We start from the raw sequence: 21,886 nt of genomic DNA, 5'->3' as shown, positions 1-21,886 counted from the left end.
TCTCAAGCACCAAGTGGATTAGTCATCCACTCTGGAATAATGTCGTATGGTAAACATGGATCCTGAACCAATGGACTAATGGGTGAGACTTTACCATCTCTACCTCATAGTCGAGGACGACTATGATTTCAAGAGAGAGGTAATGTCATAAAAACTATCTCTAACCAACCCAAATGATTTTTTCATATTAAATTGATCACTTAATGTGGGAGAATAAACAAGAACAAGGGTTACGATATTGAGATGTGCTTATAGATCTATCTCAACACGGGGCCAATAGAAAAGGGGCCCAAATGAGAGATGGTCTATCAAAGAGCAAGGCTAACCTATGGAGCATAAGACCTTAGGGTTAGCTTCATTGAAGACCTCCAATAATGTGTGTAAAATTCCTTTGACCTTAGGTCAGCTAGGGATGAGCTTGAGGTAGGAATCCGACCCAACTCGAGGGGCTTGTCCAGCTTGTCATGCTCGATGACTAAGGTGTTTGAGGTGCTTGATGATTGAGGTGCTTGAGATGCTTGAGGTTCTTGACGATTGAGATGCTGGAGGTGCTTGACATGCTTGAGATGCTACTAGGGTTGTACTTGAGGTGAGAACCCAACCAAGCTTAAAGTGATTAAGGGCCAAGCTTGTGGTGGGAACTTGGCTATGCATGAGGGGCTTGAGGTTTCAAAAAGTCAAATATTCAATCCCTACAAGGAGGGGGCGAGCCCTACATGAGGGGGGATGAGAGAGAACACCCACACACTCACACAAGGCATGCATGGTACAAAAAAAGCAAAAGGCACAATTGTCAAGTTCCTCCTCATGTTGCCCTCATGGTGTGCCTGAAACCTATTGGTTGGCCACCCAAGGGGTCCAATGATAATTTAGGAGATTTAGTTAATTTATTTTGCATTTATCAAGTCCTCTCTCTCAAAGGGGAAAGGGGGACACTTGTCCCAAGGCTACCCTTGCTGCTTGTGATTGGCTAGGCATGGAGGGGTCCAATGAGCTTCAAGCATGAGCTGCAAGAGGGGGGTTGCTTAGGGGGTATGCTCACCTACACACACTCACAAACTCTCTCATGGTGTGCTATGCAAGTTGCAAAAGCTCCATCTTCTTCTCCAAGCTCCTTGAGAAGTTGAGAGCCTACACCAACACTCTTGGCTATGGAATGCAAATCCAACCAGGGGCTATGCTTCAATGCTTAATCTTGCCATCTTCTCCATCTTCATTACTATGCTATTATGTATGCTAAGCAAAAAGAGTGATGATAAGTGAGCCTACTATTTCTTTCTCCTATGAAATACTTCTTCTTCCTCTTCCCTACCCTCATTCCTGCTAGCTCTCTCCACCTTCAAAGGTGTTTGAGGTCTTGGGACTGAGGCTTGGGATAGTCAATGATTTCCACAAGTTTATGTTATGCTTGATTGCAAGAAGGCTAATGGTTTATTGCAAGTAGATTAATTACTTCATGCAAGTAGATTAATTGTATTGCAAGGTAGATTAATTGTTGCTTTAAACACAAGTTGATGCATAAAAGTTTACATATTCAGGCACCCAAATGATTTAGGGAACACAAGGATTGATAATGCTCACAAGTTCTTGATTGTTTTCAAGCTAAGATTGATTGTTGCTATTAAGCAAAAGCTTGGTGTATGAAGCTTCCATCTTCATACCTCCAAAGAGGTCTCAAGGAACACAAAGATTGTATTGTACCAAGTCTCTCTTAATGAGAGAATCTATAATAGGAATGCCTTTTGGAGGGGGGACCGGCTGCACATAAATCCGGTCCTCAATTGTTGTCATATTCTCTAAACTCTCTCTCTTGCAAAAGTATTGCTCATGCCTAGTCAATTAAGTGTTATGATTAAGTTGCTACTACCAATTAAGTTCACCCTCTATGCTCTCAAAGTTTCTCAGTCTAATTCTCTTAATTCCGCTATTCTCTAAGTTCAAAGGCCATTTCCATGAGAGAGAGAGAGAGAGAGAGAGAGAGAGAGAGAGAGAGAGAGAGAGAGAGAGAGAGAGAGAGAGAGAGAGAGAGAGAGAGAGAGAGAGAGAGAGAGAGAGGAATGACTTGGTCAATTCTGGACAGCTATTCTAGTGGTTAGATTAGTAGACTTAATTAAACTAGATCAAGCAAGTACACTTCAGACAACAGATCAAACAAAGACAAAGACTGAGCTGAAAGGAAATTGTGAGACAAATGCTCGAACTAGAATCGGAATGCATATTTAAGTAAGTACAAGTGGTAATAAGTACAATAGTATGAGCCAAAGGATGCTTTGAGCTTAATAGCAAAAGAGTACAAGAGCATGACTAGCTCTAGTAATGACACTAGACTCATGGTATCAATACGCCTCGTAGAATGACTAGTGGGCCCTATTTATAGATGTCTAACTAGGCCTCTGATTGACTATCTCATTTGCAGTTACTATAGTAACCGAGCTTGGTATTTACTATTTTCCATATCTAACTTGACTTTTCAATTCGAGTATGTTCCCATTGTCTACATTTCCTTCCGCCCTTTCTTTGAGTTTTGAAATACTTCCAAAATTTCAAATGTGTTGCAGAAAATCTCAAGCGTGCTGCTGAAAATGGGTATAAATCCACCCACTTTTCTTACAAATTTCTCCTCTGTAATAGATCAAAGACTGGGTTGGGTGCACCTACTTCTTGCCAGCTGAGGTTAGGCCACTCAGCTCTCTATGCTTGTGCATTGGCTTGCATATCTGAACAATGTGTGGATGTCATCATTTTCTTTTATCTGGAGCCTTTTACTTTGTAGGTTTCTAGATAACCCAAGGTGGAGCTTGAATTGCCAGTTTTTGGCCTGCACCCAGAGCACTGCTACCAGCATTTTGCTTCTACATCAATTGAAAAAGAGCTTCCTACTCCAACTACTCCTTGTGCCACAATCATCGTCTTCATTGCATAGGGTGTTAAGGCATTCTAGGCCTTGGTATCAACATGACACACCGATGCGTTATGAATCCATCCTTCTGGAGTATGTTGGTTTGCTTTGATTATGGTCTCAAACAAGACTTCGACCATCTCCCTGAACCGAGGCTCTGATGTGGCCTTGTTTACCAATTCCTTGTCTGGAATCTTGTAAGCATTCACCAATAGCTGCAACGACTCATTGGTAATATTTATCAGCTACTTAAGGTGACCCACCACTGGTACATTTTACTTATAAAAATCTACAAATTGGCTTTCAACTCATCCACAACGAATTTCTACACAACTTCATTCAAAATACCCTCCAAGCTACACACTCTACTCTGCTTTGGTTATGCCGTTCTTTCCACTTATCTATAATCTTGATGTAACATTGCTGATTAGCTGGTTTGATATACTTGGAATACAGAGAATCCTCCTTCACTAGCAAGGCATACATCAAAATAGCTGAATCGGAAACAAACTCCATGAAATTTATAAAAATGTGATTTTCTTGTTGTAATATTTTTTTTGAAAATTTTGATGAGATGATACAAGCTCTTTATATTCATCTCCTGTTCAGTGAGTATCATCCTTGTCTTTGACATCTACATGCAACATCCATATCAATGTGAATGACATGACATACCAAAGGCAAAAACATAACACACATAAATAGAAACACCCTTATATTCAATCCATGCATACTCGTTGTTTTACACTACTGGCATCATCTCTTCAAAAAAAAGGTAAATCACGCTCAGTTGTGACTTTCTCACCTTCTCTTGTTAAAGATTTAAACAACATTTGTTGAGCTACCAGCATTTGTATTTTCATGGTCCACCTTTCTCAATTTTAAGAACTGTGCTAACCAAGTTCTACACTTTTGCTATATTGGCTCTTGAGGTGCCTGACTAAACACTATGCTTGTGATTGCCAATATGAAGTATCATTTGAGTCATACTCTCATCCAAGGGAAAACATAGTAGACCATAGCCTTGCATACATCAATGCATGTCATTGTTTTTTGGCAATAGCGATAGTAAATTTTGATTTTCCTTCACCCACAGGATATCCCTTGCTCACATGACTACCTATCCAAATGACCATGGAAACAATTGTCGTTGAGCTTCTTCTCGTTCATCTAAAATGGACAAGAAAATCAATGACATTGCAGATTTCCAAGACAATAACTTATCCTCACTATACAAGCTATTGTCATGATCGTTTGGGACGGTTGTGTCCAGAGATGACTATCGTGTTTTTGCTCCATCCCCTTCCATTAAGTTGCAAGAACCTCAAAACACAAACAACCATTATAGGTGGGAGGAAGTTCACTTACTTGTAGAGGATTGCCGCACATCTTTAACAACTTCTTAAGTTGAGGTGTCCCTTCTCCATTTTGTATCCATTAAACAATGGACATAGATGGTCGATCTTCAATGTCTTTAGATTCACCGTCAAGCTCCAATACTTCCACATACACCTCATTGTCTACAAATCTCATGTCATCTAACATTTTTTTGTTTTTTTGTTGTAGTTTATATCTATGCTCTCCTTGTCAGATACATAAAAACAATCTATGGTGTGCAATAACAAATATCTGGTTGACAAAGAACCATCAATCAGGTAGTGGTCATGGTCACAATGCAGAGTCATAAAAAGCTCAAAAGAACGGTCTTCTTCTTGAATGATTGCATGTAGTCCTTGAAAAACACATGAAGGTGGTAGCCAAATTCAAAAATAGTGACAACTTAGCAATATCTTACCATCGTGCAAGAGAATATCATGTGTGGCAGTGCTACCATGAATGTGCCAAGAGAGAAACACTATTGATGGCTACGATTAACACATAGGAAGAGCCCAATTTTTGTAATACTTATTCTGACAAACTTGTTGTAATTATATAATTGACTATCTGACAACAAGGAGGTTTCCTGAAAATACCTCTAGAGCAAGACAGAGATCTATAATCTATAGAAATAGAGGTACGAGATTATGTACTAATTGAAAATCAACTCTATAATAAAGAGGGGGAAAGACAATCAACTTCGGATATGTGCAACTGAAGGTATGTACTTGACAATCCTAGAGCAATCACATGAAGGAATCAGTGGAGGCCATTTTTTGGGGGACAAGATGACAAAAATTGTCTTGACCGCGGGAATATGGTGGCCTACAATACGTATGGACGTCGACGAATACGTCAAAAGATGTGATTCCTGCTAGCGTACCAAAGTACCAATACAAAGATATGAGATGCCACTAAGGCCAATGATGGGAGCCAGAGCATTTGCTAAGTGGGGTATAAATTTTGTTGGACCAATCTCACCACCCGCTTACAAATCTCAAACCCAATATATCATTGTAGCTACGGACTATTTCGTAAAATGGGCGCTAAGACCACACAGAAAGCTGATGCTAGGACCACTGCACAGTTTTTAGAGGAACATATCTTTGTTAAATATGGCTTAGCCATAGAAATTGTCAGTGATCGCAGCACACATTTCATCAATTACAAATCTCTTAGATGAATTCATGGTGATCCACAGGAAAGTCGTCTCCATACCACCCACAAGCGAATGGACAGATTGAAGCCACAAATAAGATTCTATGCACTATCCTGACCAAAATCGTATCACATTCACGGACGGACTGGGACCAACAGCTACAGTCAACATTGTGGGCTTATTGAGTATCCTACAAGACATCAATTGGCAAAACACCGTACAACATGGTCTTCGGACTTAATGCTATATTGCCTATGGAGTTCCTGATCCCAATACTTAGAGTGGCAAAACAACTCGAATGGACATGCCATGAATTGTCTTATAGGATAGATGACTTTGAAAAATTATATGAGCTTCGCCTAAAGGCTGTAGCTTCTATCTATGCTCAAAAGAGAAGGCAAAAAGAATTTTTCGATAAGCATGTACGCTCTAAAAATTTTAAAATAGGAGATTATGCCTGGTTTATACATTACAAAAACATGCTAAGAAACTTAAAAAGCGAGGGATGGGACCCTTTGTGATCAAGGATTTATCACCCAATGGGGCCATCAAGCTTGCTACATTGGACGTTGAAGAAATACCTAAATGGATTAGCGGTTGTCGACTTAAAAAGTACCATTTACCACTAACCCCCCAACATATGCTTCAACAAATACACGTGAACAAGAAAAGATCTAAAGAAAAACAATGAATAGTCAAGGAAGCTCAATACAAAGCAAAGGAACGAATCGCTAAACGAAAGCTTCTATGACAACACCAGCAACACGGGCGACCATTACAGATCAATGTCATCAATATGGTGGATTTTGACAAAGAGCATACAACGGATTCGATAATACACATCAATATTGGGAATATGCAAGTGGAGACTCATGCACTCCTAGATCTTGGAGCTCAAGGGAATCTTCTTTCCTACAACTTATACAAGCAGCTAGAACTTGTAGAAGCATTCCAACCAACAAGCCAGGCAATTCAAAATTATTCGGAACACTCCATCAAGGCCATGGGATGGATCATATTACATGTACAGGTGAATCAATATCTCTATCCACATATGTTTTATGTGGTAGAAAATATGTCAGCGCAACATCCATTGTTGCTCGGACAACCTTGGCAAAGAACGTACAACGTACAAATTGATTGGAGCTCAGATACAGTTAACATTCAGTCTACGAATGAAAATCAAGAGGTTCCCTTTGTGTCAAAACATAAAAACGAAGCTTTGATAACAGAAATACATGCTACACCCCTACCAATAGTTTGTAAAAAAGCAATGGGTTGCAAAGAGCAAGGCCAAAGTCATTCCTTCTGCAGAGCGCAAATACGGGAATTGACCGAGAAACCTAGTCGACCATTCCACCAAACAAAAGCAACCAAAACAATCACAAGCTGCACGAAAATAGGTTTGGGTCAAGAAACCAATCATGACAAGTTCACCAAGAACACACACAATCGACCATTGAGGGTATCCGGTTCAACAACACTGTCACACAAACAATGCAACAGGCACTAGCAATACAAAAGCATTTATTGTCGATCAAACAGAGAGCGACACATCTAGAATGGTTGTTATTTTTCCGCTCCAATCTTGGTACTAGACATAACAAAACCTCACCATCGCATGCCAATAATGTTTGAAGTTTCTATTTTTAGTCATAAATTTATAGTTATGGACTATATATATATATATATATATGAATGTATGTGTGTGTGTGTATAACAAACACACCCACACCCACATATAAAGATAAATATGCATAAATATTAAGATATTTAGAAACAAGTTCATATAATTATTTTCATATATAATTAGGTACGCATCAATAAATAGATAATTAAATACATAAATAAACTATATATATATATATATATATATATATATATGTAAATATATAGAGATTTATAAACATTTTTCACATATTTATTGTAAGGTCAATGTAATTGACGGACACCCTCCTAGTCGACTACACCTTGCTTTTTCGGTGGGTTGTGGGTGATCAAATGCTAATCCTTCTTTTTGGATATGTCCTAGAGAGGATCACCTTGTTTGGTTAAGAACTTCACCTATTTCGATGTTTTCTCATATTTATCCTATTTGGTTTGGCTCCTCACCTTTTAATGAGGCTCTTACTTGGTTTTAGTTTTAGTTTGACTTGTAATCCTAATGGTGATGGACCCTTTATGAAGCTTATTTATTGCTTGTTAAGTTCTTTCTTGTAGACTACTTACGCTCTAATTCTTGTGGGCTTTTTCCTTTCTTTGTTCCTTTTTAGTGTGTAGACATTGGCTTCTATCCGAACTGGTTAGTTGCCTTATTGCTTAATGGTCTTTCTTGCGAAATAGGATGACAATTATCCTTTTAGGTGCCCCTTTTTGGCTATATGTTTCTTAAACAAGGGAGCATGTCTTACACATTCTGAAAAAGAAACGAAGAGGAGAATTTAAGCAGATTTCCTCTCTCTCATCCGATACAATCAGCGATGGTGTTGCATTCGTGAGCCTCTCATCTCATACAATCAGCGATGGTGTTGCATTTGTGAGCTGCAAGAGGGAAAAGAGGAGGCCAACACGCAGGGAGGGGGGCCGTAAGAGAAAAAAAGGGGAAGGGGGATGCGCATCGAAACGCAGAGAAGGGGGAGAGTAGGAGAAAGGGAAAGGCGATTTGCTTTTTCTAATAATGGCCCATTGGCTAGGGAAGTACCAAGGTCAGCGTGGCGAGATGGTTAGCTGAGGTACCCTACTCGCAACCCTCGGATCTTGAGCTCAAAACTGCTGATGTGGTTTTGCGTCCTGTGCCGCTGTCTGGAGAAGACATTGGAATGGGAATCTACCAAGATTCAACCTAATAAAATAAACAACAAGGGAGTAGGATGACAAGTGCCGATTTTTAATTGGCTCCTTAACCCTACAATGACTATGCTGCCGAAATAACAAGGAGATTAAATCAATGACATTGCTTATGCCATTAATATTGTTTTTAGCTTAGAATGTGTGAAATAACATGGTTACGAGGCAAATGACATTCCTTACTTATTGGGTAAACTATAACTTTAATGACCTAATACATAATTTAATTTTTGTAACCACAAGATCAACATAAAACAGTATATTATATATGAATGAATATCTTGAAAGTTTTCAAATAAAGTTTTAAAATATCAACGCCTGATCATCATCAATGCACAATGTTTTCTATGTTTCTTGATGTAGTCCTTTCAGGGAAATCCAGATTCTTAAAGAGAACGAACCCAAGATCGTGGACGAAGCTAAAGTCATGCAACCGGAGCAGATTTTCCTGCTTTGCTTTCAATACGGCTCAAAGAAGCAAGCAACAACTAGAATTTTGTTGTCAATACCTTATTGTACACATAAAGACTAGTAACACATTGTAGGAATGTGGGCATTCCTCCTTCAACACATAGTTATAGTTTTGGCTAAGGGACTTTGTCCAAAACCATGCCAAATTGACAATTCTTATTATTTTGGAGTCATAGCACATTTTTTGAATTTCCGTTAGTGATAGTCCAACAAGGTCATTCTCCGAATGTATTGTTTTATGGGGCCTATACGCATCCAAGATTGGAATGGTTATACAAAGCAACTTCATAGAGATGTCCTCTCTCTCTCTCTCTCTCACACACACACACACACACACACGGATGCACGCACTTACTCTCAAGAAACCATTGTCCACAATAATTATGTTTGCTGCTTTTGACAACCAAAATTTTCATCAATTGTTTTAACTAATAGTGTTCTTATTCTCTTTTTGTTTTGACGATGTGATCTTCGGGGTGGAGGGGGCTCAACCATTCAATCCCACAAGATCTTTCATGAAGGCGGAGCGGGGGATCAAGGGCGCTCAACTGGAGCACATGTATCGTGGCGTGTGGGCAGGTCGTTGGCGGGGCACTTTTGCCTACCTTTGTTTAGAATATAGGGTTGTGTTGTAGTGCTTGGGGCAACCGAGAGAGAGAGAGAGAGAGAGAGAGAGGGGGGGGGAGATGAGAGAGAGAGAGAGAGAGAGAGAGAGAGGGCGGCCTTAAGGAATCTCCCCCCCCCCCCCCCCCCTCTCTCTCTCTCTCTCTCTCACACACACACACACACACACACACGCGTGCATATAGCAAATGGTGAAGCTTGTGTGTTCCCTAAGCACTCAGGAGGAAGGGGAATATACTTTCATTGATTGGGGCCTACGTTCGAAGAATATCCCAGGATGTTTAGTGTACAAGGCTCATCAACTTATCATCTCTATATAATGTTTCTCCATGGATAAAAACTCCGTCCCTCCCTGCGCCTCTCTCTCTCTCTCTCTCTCTCTCTCACACACACACACACACACACACACACACACAAACACACACATTGTAGCTTTATGGTTTTATTGGAGGGTGCAAAAGATGATAAAGAGGAAGTAAAAGAGAATGAAGACGGTCATGGCCACGCCTCGTCTTCCCATGACGTCCTTCGCGCTTACACAGCTCTGTACGAGAGCATCTCCTCCCCTACCAAAGGTGTGTATACTTTGTACTGTGTGTGTGTGTGTGTGTGTGTGTGAGAGAGAGAGAGAGAGAGAGAGAGCCCACACATAGTTTAAAAACACATTTCTCTGGGTAGCTCCTTAAAGATTGACAACAATTTGCCACGCTTTTACTGCCAACATTCTTTGGTTTGAACTTTGTAGCTTGTTTCTGTGTATGGTATGTCACATGTTGATGTCAGATTGGGTACCTTGCCTCACATGATGCGTGTGTTATTATGATGCTTACCTGCAGAGTGGCCAGCTTCCAAAGAAGAGGATATTGAGGAATCCCCAAAGGAAAAGCCATTCTTATCCTGCATTGAGCCTCTAATGAAAAAGTTTGAAGAAAACCTCCACCACGAGTTTGCATACGTAAAGAGATTACAAGACTTGGTCACCCTTCTACACCAAGAGAACAAGAGCCTCAAAGAAGAGGTAGAAGACCTGAACGATTTCATCTTTTCTGCAAAATTGACTCCCTCTGCGAGCGAGGAAGAAGATGTGACCACATTGCACAACAAGGTTCACACACTTCAAGCAGCTTTACGAATAGAATCTCTCAAGGCAAACGAGTACAAGAAAGAGTTAGATGATGCAAGGCATGCCCTTATGAGGCGGACGCGTGCAACAGTGAAAAAGGGGCAATCCTTTGAGCTTATCATTGCTCAAAAGCCTCATGAAGTAACATTGGCTTCTCATGCAACCCCTTTTCAAGATGAAACTTACACAGGGTCGTGCCCAATTTGTCTAGAAGAGTTTGATATTGCATCAGGATGGTATACATTGAATTGCAGACATAGGTACCATCTAGTATGCCTTGCACAAGTGATGCCTACAAGAGCAAGGTGCTGTGTTTGCAATCAAGAGCTTCACAAGCTCTTGTATGAGATCTTTGGGATAGCTAACAGATATCCTGACGACGCACGGCTTTGGGACGCCCAAACAGGGCAACCCGTTGATTTTACCCTAGAAGAAGATATCCGAGCCCTTGCTAATGAGATCCAAGAGTCACAAGAGACTGATGGAGAAGCTGATGAAGAGGAAGCCAATATTTCTAATGCAGGTGAAGAGATCTCAATAGCATCTGATTACAGTGGGGGAGACATTGACCAAAGTGGAGATGACCCTGTGGATTCACAATTGGATGACCACAACAGCCAACAAGAGGAAGAAGAAGAGGAAGAAACCACCGAGGAAGAGGAAGAGGAAGAAACCACAGGTAGCGATCGTTCAACTGATGAAGACAGAGAAGATAATGAAGAATACAGTGATGGAGACGAGTCTTATGTTTCAAGTGCTAACGAAGAAGAAGATCCCACTGATCCTGATTACACCCCAGGCCAAGAGTGAATGTTGTATGAGCTTTTCCATTATATGTAACCAGACTCTCTCTCTCTCTCTCTCTCTCCCCCCCCCCCCCCCACCCCAAAAAAAAAAAAAAAAAAAAAACTACAAATCCCGAATCTTTCAGCATGAAAAGCTTGTTTGTGCTCGACATGTGTAATACTTCCCGTACAAAAGCTCCAAACATAATGTGTGAGTGCTTATGGCCTTCACATGTCTTTAAGAGCTACCACAGAATGTTTACACCAAAGAAATATCTAAAGCTCCAAACATAATGTGTGAGTGCTTATGGCCTTCACATGTCTTTAAGAGCTACCACAGAATGTTTACACCAAAGAAATATCTAAAGCTCCAAACATAATGTGTGAGTGCTTATGGCCTTCACATGTCTTTAAGAGCTACCACAGAATGTTTACACCAAAGAAATATCTGCTTTTGACACATAACTCTGTCATATACAGACAGTATGATGTTTTTGTTACATTTTCTGAACATCATCTTTAGGTTCCGAGTCACCTAACGTGCACCTTTCTTTTCCAAGCTTCGGTCCTTTTTCCTTCCCTTCCAAAACCAAATCCTCTTTTAAATCTTCTGAAGGAGTCACAATTGCATCATGATACGGAGTAGTTCTATCTATCTCTTGCCCCGTACATGATTGGCCCTTGCCTCGTTGTTCTGGCAAAGGATCCACTACTAGATCTCCCATTCCACCATCCGAAGTTCCGAAATGGATATTCACACCAGTTTTTGCCTGGACTGACTCAGCAACCCGTCGAAAAGCTTCCTGCATACAGAAAAAGAAAAGCAATACAATCTTCAAACTTCGCACCATCCATGATAAATCCACCTCATCTACAACCAAGTGAAGTCACTATAAGAGCATTTGCTCTGCCCTAAAGTCCATCATGACAACAGTGGATGTCACCTTCATTGCAGTAGAGTATATATAACACAGGTCATGTGGCCATCATGGTAGTCTTCAGAGATTGATGGAGCGCAAATTTTAACAAGCAAAAATTGTAAAGGCAATCATATGCATCACATAAAGCAAGGACTGCCTTGTTCCCATGCAGTAATGGATGCTGAGAAAACTTTCTTTAGGAATTTCCATTCTCTCAATTATTCCTAACATCTAAAGGCTACCTAGCCACAAACACCACATGGACTTTGCTTGCAGCCACCACAGGCTGCCCATTATGGTATGCTCTATTCTTGTCTTGCAAAAGCAAAGAGGCCACAGCCTTCACCTTTTACATAAAACCTGATCTCTCAGGGGTGGACCTTTTTGAGTTCCAATTACTTCATGTTAAGACATTTCTGGATTGCTTGTTTTTTATCCCAGCCTGTTCTATGCATTTTGAATTCGACTCTCAATAAGTACCTCAATCGTCCACAATCTATCTATTCACAGTGAATATATATGAGGTCTAGCTACTAGCTATGCAAGCCTATGCACAAGTATCCAGCTGCGGGGATTGTCAGAGATAGAAGTGGGGATAGGCCTTGAGGCTGGTCAGTACACCACTCGAAAACTTATGTACATTTCTAGGATGCATCTCAGTAAGAGTCTATTTTTAATCAATAGTAGGGCAAGTCTTAAGAAATTGCTAAGGCGTTGCTAATAAATGAGTATAATCGTGCAGGAACTTCAACAATTTTGTGAGTATAGTTCCCATAGACAAGGACATTAAAACTAGAACAGCTTCTTAGCCTCCTTTGGAAAAGACCTATTATCCTCGCTTTGGTCTTATGTGTGCCTACCCCGTTCCATCGGCGCCAATCGTACATACTTAGCCATAACCGTGACAGGAGCACCACTGCTACTAGCCCCGCTCACATTAGACGCCACACACTATGATCTACTTCTACACATGATATGGTTGACAAATACACTAGCAGAGTACACGATGGGCTACTAGGCATGGACCCCATGGCACCCATTGATATGATCACCACCCGGCTAGCCTCGCTTTTGTATACAACATCAGTAAACAGCTTCCCTCATCGATTACACTCAAGAGAGCCTGCTTGATCTGGGACTATACCCGAAAAATAGATCATATGATGATGAGTGCAGAGCTTTTTACTTACGCCTACGTACCCATAGAGCATTAGGGATTATCACAGCAGGATGCCAAAAGAGATGGGGAGACTCGCACACCGTAAAAGGCAAGCTTTTGCAGAGGCACACAAGATGGAGATGTTCCACTTCTTGAACAGACACCCCTATTTCATGGCAGAGGTTCCAAGAGCCATGGGCACCGACACCCGTTGCCGACCCACATATATGGAATACATCTGCAGGGGGCTTATACCACATTCCACAGCAGTCACCTATACCATAACCACAAGAGGCCTGACCTAGCATTGCTAGCTTCTTTAGCCATTTGATGGTAAACAATGCTATCTACCGTCTCTAGCATTGACGTGCACCCAACCACATGGCGTATAATGCAATGGATTCACTAGCTCCTTTACTTGCACATGGGTGGAAGAACGTTAACTTTTACCTAATAGCATGTACATGGACATTACTAGATAGCACATGTTTTTTTTCTTTTCCCTTATTTGAAAAGATGACTTTGCAGAAATATAAAGTCTCTTTACTTGAAAAAAGAAAACGAGCAGTTAGTATCCACGACTTCCTCACGGTCTTTAGCTACGAACATGGGGGGCCTAGCATTCTCTCTCTCTCTCTCTCTCTCTCTCTCTCTCTCTCTCTCTCTCTCTCTCTCGCGTGTGTGTCAATGTAAGCACTTGAGGACAAGCTACACACCATTGAGGACAACGAGGGTGCATTCATGAAACTAATAGAAGAAGGTCCTGTAAGATCAGAGGTCTTAACCCATTAAGCTCAGTGGGAGAAGCAACTTGAATCACATGCCTTCATGAGGGAGTACGAGGCCTTAAAGAAGAGAACAAGAGCAAGAACTATGCAAGGTTTCCGGATGTCGATGAAGCATCAAAGCACACAATTGTCTGTGAGATAGTAACTACTTCAGTGATAGGACCCAAAGCATGAAGAAGAAAGTAAAGTGTGAAATCCTTAATCGAATTTTGGAGCATCCAGCAATGCTCAGACTACGTGGTCGAACCTTGAGGGACGAGCAACAAGTGTAAGCAGCTCTACTAGCCAATGTCCACAACACAATGGTAATTGTGAAGCAGCCCTCAAATAAAGACGAGCTGTCTTTTCAGAAAAGTGCTTTGGCAATGCTAATGAACTCATCTGAAGACTTGCCCGTGGCTAAGGTGGCAAGGGTTTTGCAGGTTTCAAAGCCATCCTTGTATAGGGCAAGGTCTAGTGTGCAAGCCACCTCAGATCATGGTTTTGGCTTATTCTCATTGGTGGCATGTTGAAAGCAACAACGTAGGAATACCATATCTGAGGAATTGAAGGAACCAATTTACTCATTTTAGCAATCTGAATTACATCTTACTGATATAAGAAGGCTGTTTGGAAAAAAAGATTGGGGATAAACAGCCATATCAAACACCCAGTTTATCTACTCAATGAGCCACAGCTATACCATTTATCCTATGCTAAGGACCATAGACGAGATGCTATTTAGCATAGTTCTTGCTATTGATCACGTACAATGAAAGAAGCAAATTATTCTTTTGGTCTGACAAACTCTCAAAGACAATGAAGAAGATCAAGCACATTTGCAATAATCTACCTCCTCTACACATTCCTACCAATAAGCCGCTTATAGTTTATTATGATGCCTCTGAAGAAGCTTGGAGAGGAATCCTTTGTAAATCGAATAATGATACTCCTATTATCTACAGATGGGCTTCTGGTCGTTTCAAAGATGCTGAGCTACGCTATCATTCTATTCAACGGGAACTCTTAGCAGGCGTGAATGCAGTCTTATCCTTCCATTTATTCTAACTAGGAGTCCCATTTACTCTAAAGAGCGACCGAAAACATTTTGACAAATTCCTCAAAGAGGAGAATGCGGGAAAAGTGGGCAATGCTCGAATTTACAGATGGGCCTACAAGCTTAGTCACTTTGACATAACCCATGACTATGTTCACACTAAGGAATAAAGGTGACTTCAACCATGAGTGACATAATCATTGATTTCACACTAAGGAATAAAAGTGACTTCAGCCATGACCAGCAACTCACTACCTAAAAGTCACTTTAAATAATTATGGGACACGTAGCCCAGCTTCTAAATTACGCAGGTGCTCAATCCTCTATTAAAGGAGGCCTTGTAGTAGTGTTCGGAGAGCGTTTTTTGAACGAGCGCACTTCAGTGTGATCTTTTTGTAATTGTGATCTTCTGTAATATCCTGCAACTCTTTGCTTGGTTTTACAGAATTTGCTTCCTCCCTAATGCTTGAATGGAATGTGCTCCCAATGGGTTTGAAGCCAACACTATCCCTGTTTCAAGAATGGATAGAAATCCTATTCTTCGCTGACTGCAAAGAAGTTTTGCTTCTATACATCAATGGCATCCTTGTCTACTGCAAAGACATTATTAGTCACATAAAGCACTTACACTTGTTTATACAGAAACTACAAAAGACAAGACTGGTGCTAAGCTAAAGAAGATTGAGCTATGCCAACCACAGATATAGTAGAAAAATCTAATGGATGTATCAAAATGCAAGAGCATATATTAAAGAAACTTCAAGACTTTCCAGACCAACTGAATGATCACAAGGAAGTTCAATCTTTTATGATGTCTGCGGTGGATTGCCCCTCAATATCCTCATCTAGCAAAGCATCTACTTCCTTTTAAAGACCTAGAAAGAAGCAAAATATTTTTTTGGTATGACAAACTCTCAGAGACAATGAAGAATATCAAGCACATTTGCAATAATCTACCTCCTCTACACATTCCTACCAATAAGCCGCTTATAGTTTATTCTCAAGCCTCTGAAGAAGCTTGGGGAGGAACCTTGTGTGAATTGAATAATGATACTCCTATTATCTGCAGATGGGCTTCTCCTCGTTTCAAAGATGCTGAGCTACGCTATCATTCTATTCAACAAGAACTCTTAGCAGGCGTGAATGCAGTCTTATCCTTCCATTTATTCTTACTTGGAGTCCCATTTACTCTACAGAGCGACCTAAAACATTTTGACAAATTCCTCAAAGAGAAGAATGCGGGAAAAGTGGGCAATGCTCGAATTTATAGATGGGCCTACAAGCTTAGTAACTTTAACATAACCTATGAATATGTTCCAGGAAATACGAACAACGTGGCTGATTTACTTTCACGTATCAAAATGACATAATCGGTATTTCATACTAAGGAATAAAGGTGACTTCAGCCATGAGTGACATAATCAGTGATTTCACACTAAGGAATAAAAGTGACTTCAGCCATGACCAATAACCAACTACCTAAAAGTCACTTTAAATAATTTTGGAACACGTAGCCCAGCTTCTAAATTACGTAGGTGCTCAATCCTCTATAAAAGGAGGCCTTGTAGTAGTGTTTGGAGAGGGTTGAGCGCTGCTCGCTACTGCTGAATGCCCCCCCCCCCCCCCTTGCTGCGCCATCGCTGCCCCCCCCTTCCCTCGCGCTACCCCCCGCCCCTGCCTGCCCTTGCGCGCGGCAGCCCAGCCTGCCCGCCGCTGCCCCCCAGCCCGGCCGCTGCCCCCCTCTCACGCCGCCACCCCCCCGGGCCGCTGCCTCTTGAGATCCCACCCATTGCCCGCCTTATCCACTCTCTTCCCCCTGTCTTCTTCTTTCCTGAAGACTCCTGCAATTGGCTCTGGTAGCACTGTTTCTTTGGACAGTGCTCGGCGTGCTCGGTTGCAGAGACTCTTCTCCGTCCGCTTCTTCGCCACAGCAGTAGACACAGATGGAGGCTCCAGCTCCGCCAAAGAGGGACTCGTCCGAAGCCCCCTCGCCCAACCCCGCTGAGCCCACCATTCGACTTGCTCTTTCACCGACAGAGCAAGAGAGCCTAGCCGCAGAGATAGAGCGCTTGCAGGCGACTTCTGTCATCTGCAAGATTCTTGGCACCCGATCTAGCAAAGGAGAGCTGCGTGACCTTCTCCAGGCCCGCCTTCTCGCAGAGGTGGGAAAGATCTTGGACGTACAGATATTCGGACGAGGTTACTATCAGATCGAGTTTGAGACCTCCGAGACGGCGTCCAAGGTCATCGCCATGAGTCCTTTGATCATCCGAGCAACACGAGCCCACTTTCGACAATGGAGACATGGTTTCGACCCTGCTTCGGATGTTCTAGTAGAGGAGGCAGACATCCCCATCTCCGTCTGCTTTCCGGGTTTGCGGAGGGAGTACTTACCACTTTTGTCCAGGATCGGCTCAGCCATTCCTGGAGACACCTCGCATGGCAGCCTCAGTAGCTGCCAAGGCGGTCGGCATTCCCTCAGTTTGCATTTTGGTCAGAGACACTCACACGCTCCCAAAGGTCATTCTTCTGCCTCGGGTGAGTGGGGGTTGGTTTAGACAGAGTGTGGAGTATCGGGCCTCCCGAACCAGTGCTTCATTTGTCGACAAATGGGCCATCTAGCGAAGGCCTGTCCACGGAGGAGGCCTCGACCTACACCACAGCCTCAGCCCCAGCCTGCAAGGGCTGGCCAGCAGACACGGAAAGAGACACAACGCACACATGCATAGCCACCCTCTGAGCCTGGGGCTCCAGCGGAGGAGGGATGGCAGCAGGTCCGTGGTCGACGACGATAGGGGCCACAACGACAGCCTGGCACTCAGAGTGGTCCTCAGGCGCCTACTCAACAGCAGTGGGTTCCCACGGGGAACCAGTTTGGTCCTCTTGAGCAGGATGAGGTCCCTGCTCCAGCCCCCACCCCAGCTTCACCCTCGACAGCCCCTCCCCCCCCCAGAGTTCCCCCCCTCTTCCTCATCCTACCCCCCATCTCCTGCTCCCGCCGCCTCTTCCCCTCTCCCGTCTACCTCTGCCGCTCCCCCCCGCCCCTCTTCTCCACCGCTCCCCCCTGCTCCTTCTCCCCTCCCTCCCACTTCAGTTCCACAGTCGACCCAGGGGGCAGGGCCTTCTCCGGCTGCTAGGAGATCTCTTGGCAGCGCCTTTGCCACGAGTCGCTTGGCGAGAGAGGGACAGCCTTTCTTACGGCCCCCTCTACAGGTACAGACGTCTCCCCTTGCAGCTATCCCTCGTGGTCTGAGGAGCATTGACATCCGGCGTTGATGGGACTTCTTCGACTGCGACTTCACTCGTTTTCTCGGCGACCCCTCAGCAGACCATGAGGCAGCCTGCTTCAGGGTCCATGTTCTGTTCCTTGCAGCTAGGGGGACAGAGGCCTTAGACTTAGCAGTTGGCTTCTCCTTTCCCCTTTGCGGCAGGGACCAGACTGAGTGGACTCTCGACTCAGTGTTGGGATGGTTGCACACACAGGTCCTAGAGTTCTCTCACTACATGGGAGAACTAGGAGTTACAGACATGCTTCAGACTTTGTGGCCATTGGCCAAGTTTGCGGTGACACCTCCAGATTCAGCAGGATGTAGACACATTGTGGTTTACTTCTTAGCCGATACACAGTGCTTGCCATGCTATGTATAATACATTCATGAGGACTCCTAGAGAGAGGAGGTTGCTTTACGTACGGCTCCCTCTGCTTGGGCTTGGGCCTGGGCTTGGGCTTGGGCCAGGCACTCGTTGCAGTCACGCCTATCTCGAGGATGCTCGGATGCGGATTACTCCCTATCCAAGACAACCTCGAAGATAGCCCGTCTAGCTGCTGCGGCAGCATCTGTTCTCTCTCGCTCCCCATGAGGATAGTCTCGTGGAACGTGCAGGGACTAGGTGGGCCCTAGTTTCAACGTCACGCGGGGCCGATTGCGTCAGGAGCTTCAGCGTTGCCTTGTGGGAGGAGAGATTGATCTCCTTATGCTTCAGGAGCACCATCTGTGTGAGAGCCGCATTAGACGTTGTGGTCAGCTCTTGCGTGGACGATATGATACTTTTTGGTCAACTGCTTTTGGACCTGGAGGCATCCAGGGTGGGGTATGTATGACTATTGCGGACTCTTTGCAGCAGGCCAATGTGGACAGAGGGATTATTGTGCCAGGCAGGGCTCAGTGGATTACTATGCACGTTCAGGGTTGCCTAGTGCGCTTACTGAACATCTATGCGCCCAATGTAGCGAGTGCTCGAGCAGAGTTTTGGTCACATATAGTTGAGTCTCTGCCGCAGGCAGAACACTGGTGCATAGGAGGGGACTTCAACATGTTGAAGGACCCTTCTGACAAGATTGGTGGTACCCATGCTACTGTGCATGGAGTTGAGCTGGCAGCTTGGGAGAGGTTTTGTATGACTCGGAGGGTCTCGGATGCTTGGCAGCACTCTGGTCTTGTGAGGCCCCCAGACAGCCTTACCTTCTCTCGTTCGGACCGCAGAGTGGGAGGAGTGAATCTATCGCGGATAGATCGCTTCTACACTAGCGACCATTTCAATGACTTGGAAGGGACAGTGGGCATTCTAGTAGGGACTTTCTTCTCGGACCATGCACCAGTGATCCTCACAATGACAGACAAGCAGAGGAGTGGGAGCACGATGCTTCGCATCCCAGAGAGGGTCTTGTTGGACTCGGCACTTAGAGAGCGGATAGAGGCTCTCTGGACAGAGAGCTTGGACAGGCAGGATTCTCCTGCTGACAGAAAGTGGCCTCAGGCCTAGCTCAGATTAGCCATTTCTTTCTCTAGGAGTCTCTGGCTCGCCGGGCTGCAGCGAGAGAGGAGCAGCGTCTCAGACGGGGCATTGCTTCGTTACAGAGGATGCAAGAGCAGCATCCAGACAATCCTTGGTTGGAGGAGCAGCTACCGCAGGCTCCTGATTTCTGTGACCTTTTACCTGGCCTTGTAGCTCGTGGAGAGGGTTGTGCTGCCAAGATCCATGTATTTTGATTAGGGGCAGGCGGTAGGTTGTTGCCCATGCTAATGGCATAATATGCTATTCTAGTCAACACCTCTGGCGCACCCAAGTATGTGATTTTGCCTTTCTTCTTGGTGCCCTTCAAGGTTGTCAAGACATACTGCGCGTGGTCCACGGGATGTCTTGTTGTCGACTTAAGAACCTGAGTGAAGGTGGTGGCCACGACATGATTTGTTGTAGTGTACCTAAGTGGCCTTTTTGCCAAAAAATGGAAGTGTTGATGGTACAAACGGGCTGGCTCTTCCACCTGTTTGTTGATAAGATCGGCGAATGTAGTCATGGCTGTCTCCTTGGTAAATGTGCTTGCGGTCGACAAGAGCTTGTTAGCACATAGGAGAGGCGACATGAGTTTGCTTTCCACCGTCAAGCATCTCAGTGGACCTAGGTGGGCGACAGAGTGATTGGTGCTTTCTTTCAGACAGTGGGACCTCGGCATTCGCATGCCAAGGTCAGTCAGTTGAGGAGGCCCGACGGGTCAATTGCTTCTGAGCCCGAGGATATGTGTGCAGTTGCTACTGACTTTTACCGTGAGTGCTGTCTGCAGAGCCAGTCAGAGCGTCAGGATGCATGCAGGGAGCAGGTTTGGGCAGATGCCTTGTCTTGTGACTGAGGAGATGCGTCAGAGGCTTGAGCTGCCACTTCAGCTTGAGGAGCTGCACACGGCTCTTAGGGCCCTCCCCCGTGGTAGCTGTCTAGGTGAGGATGGGCTGACTCCCAGTTTTTTCTTGGAGTACTAGGACTTGCTTGGCCCAGATCTCTGTAGTGCTTTTCAGTACATTTTGCACACAGGAGTGATGCCTGACAGCATGAGTGAGGGCCTGATCTACCTCATTCCCAAGGAGGGTGGCTCCTTGGATGAGATTCGACAGTGGCGCCCCATCACCATCCTCAACTCAACCTACAAAATTCTTGCCGAGGCTCTGAGTGTGAGGATTCAGCCACTTCTAGAGAGCCTTATACATGTGACTCAGACAGGTTTTGTCAAGGAACGAAGTATCCTTGACAACATCTTTACTTTTTGAGAGGCTTCTGTCCTAGCACGGCTCCGTGGTGAGGACCTAGTGATTCTTCTTCTCGATTTTGAGAAGGCATACGACAGAGTTGACTGGGACTTTCTAGAGGGCACTCTACGCAGGATGGGCTTCTCAGATGCTTGGCTCAGAGGGGTGTCAGCTTTGTACAGACAGGCTCACAGTCAGGTACTTTTGGCAGGAGGTAGAGGTGATCGCTTCATGCTCACACGTTCGGTCAGACAGGGCTGTCCTCTTGCCCCCTTCCTCTTTCTGTTCTATGCGGAGGCGATGAGCAGGTTTTTGGTGTCACAGCAAGTGCCAACCTTCACAGGTGTGAGCAGGCTCTGGAGACCTTCTGTTGTGCATCGGGCGCACTGATCAATTGGAGAAAGACAGTGGCTTTCTCGGTTGGTAGTGCTCCTATGCCCGATTGGATGCCAGGAGAGGGTTTTAGGTGGATTCCCCCAGGGACTGCAGTTCGGTACTTGGACTGTCAGGTTGGTTTGGACGTGTCTCCTGAGCAGCAGATTGCTCCCCTTCTCCTGTCTATCAGGAGAAAGTTGTTACATTGGAGCTCAGCACGACTTTCTTTGGCTGGCAGAGTAGTAGTGGCTAACCAGGTGTTGTTGGCGACTATGTGGTACATCACTTCTTGTTGGATCTTCT

General features: G+C 44.1%; 2 protein-coding genes across 2 annotated transcripts in view; one reads left to right on the top strand and one right to left on the bottom strand.

Moving 5' to 3' along the window:
• The first annotated feature begins 9,526 nt into the window (after window positions 1–9,526).
• On the top strand, window positions 9,527–11,360 carry LOC147461870 (uncharacterized). The gene is made up of 2 exons (XM_086509340.1): window positions 9,527–9,952; window positions 10,214–11,360. Exons 1-2 carry the CDS (start codon window positions 9,814–9,816, stop codon window positions 11,308–11,310), a joined length of 1,236 nt encoding a protein of 411 aa, XP_086365466.1. The 5' UTR covers window positions 9,527–9,813; the 3' UTR covers window positions 11,311–11,360.
• Window positions 11,361–11,568: 208 nt separating this feature from the next.
• Window positions 11,569–21,886, bottom strand: part of LOC147461869 (uncharacterized) — a 47,236-nt gene continuing 36,918 nt past the window's right edge. The window contains exon 4 of the mRNA XM_086509341.1: window positions 11,569–12,088. Coding sequence (XP_086365467.1) covers window positions 11,783–12,088 — 306 coding nt within the window. The 3' untranslated portion in view covers window positions 11,569–11,782. The remainder of the gene's footprint in view (window positions 12,089–21,886) is intronic.

This window comes from Adiantum capillus-veneris, chromosome 3 (genome assembly GCF_014529385.1).
Source record: "Adiantum capillus-veneris isolate H3 chromosome 3, ASM1452938v2, whole genome shotgun sequence".
In the NCBI taxonomy this organism is placed as follows: Eukaryota; Viridiplantae; Streptophyta; class Polypodiopsida; order Polypodiales; family Pteridaceae; genus Adiantum; species Adiantum capillus-veneris.
Note: the sequence above shows the minus strand (reverse complement) of the source record. Positions and strands in the feature narration are given on the sequence as shown.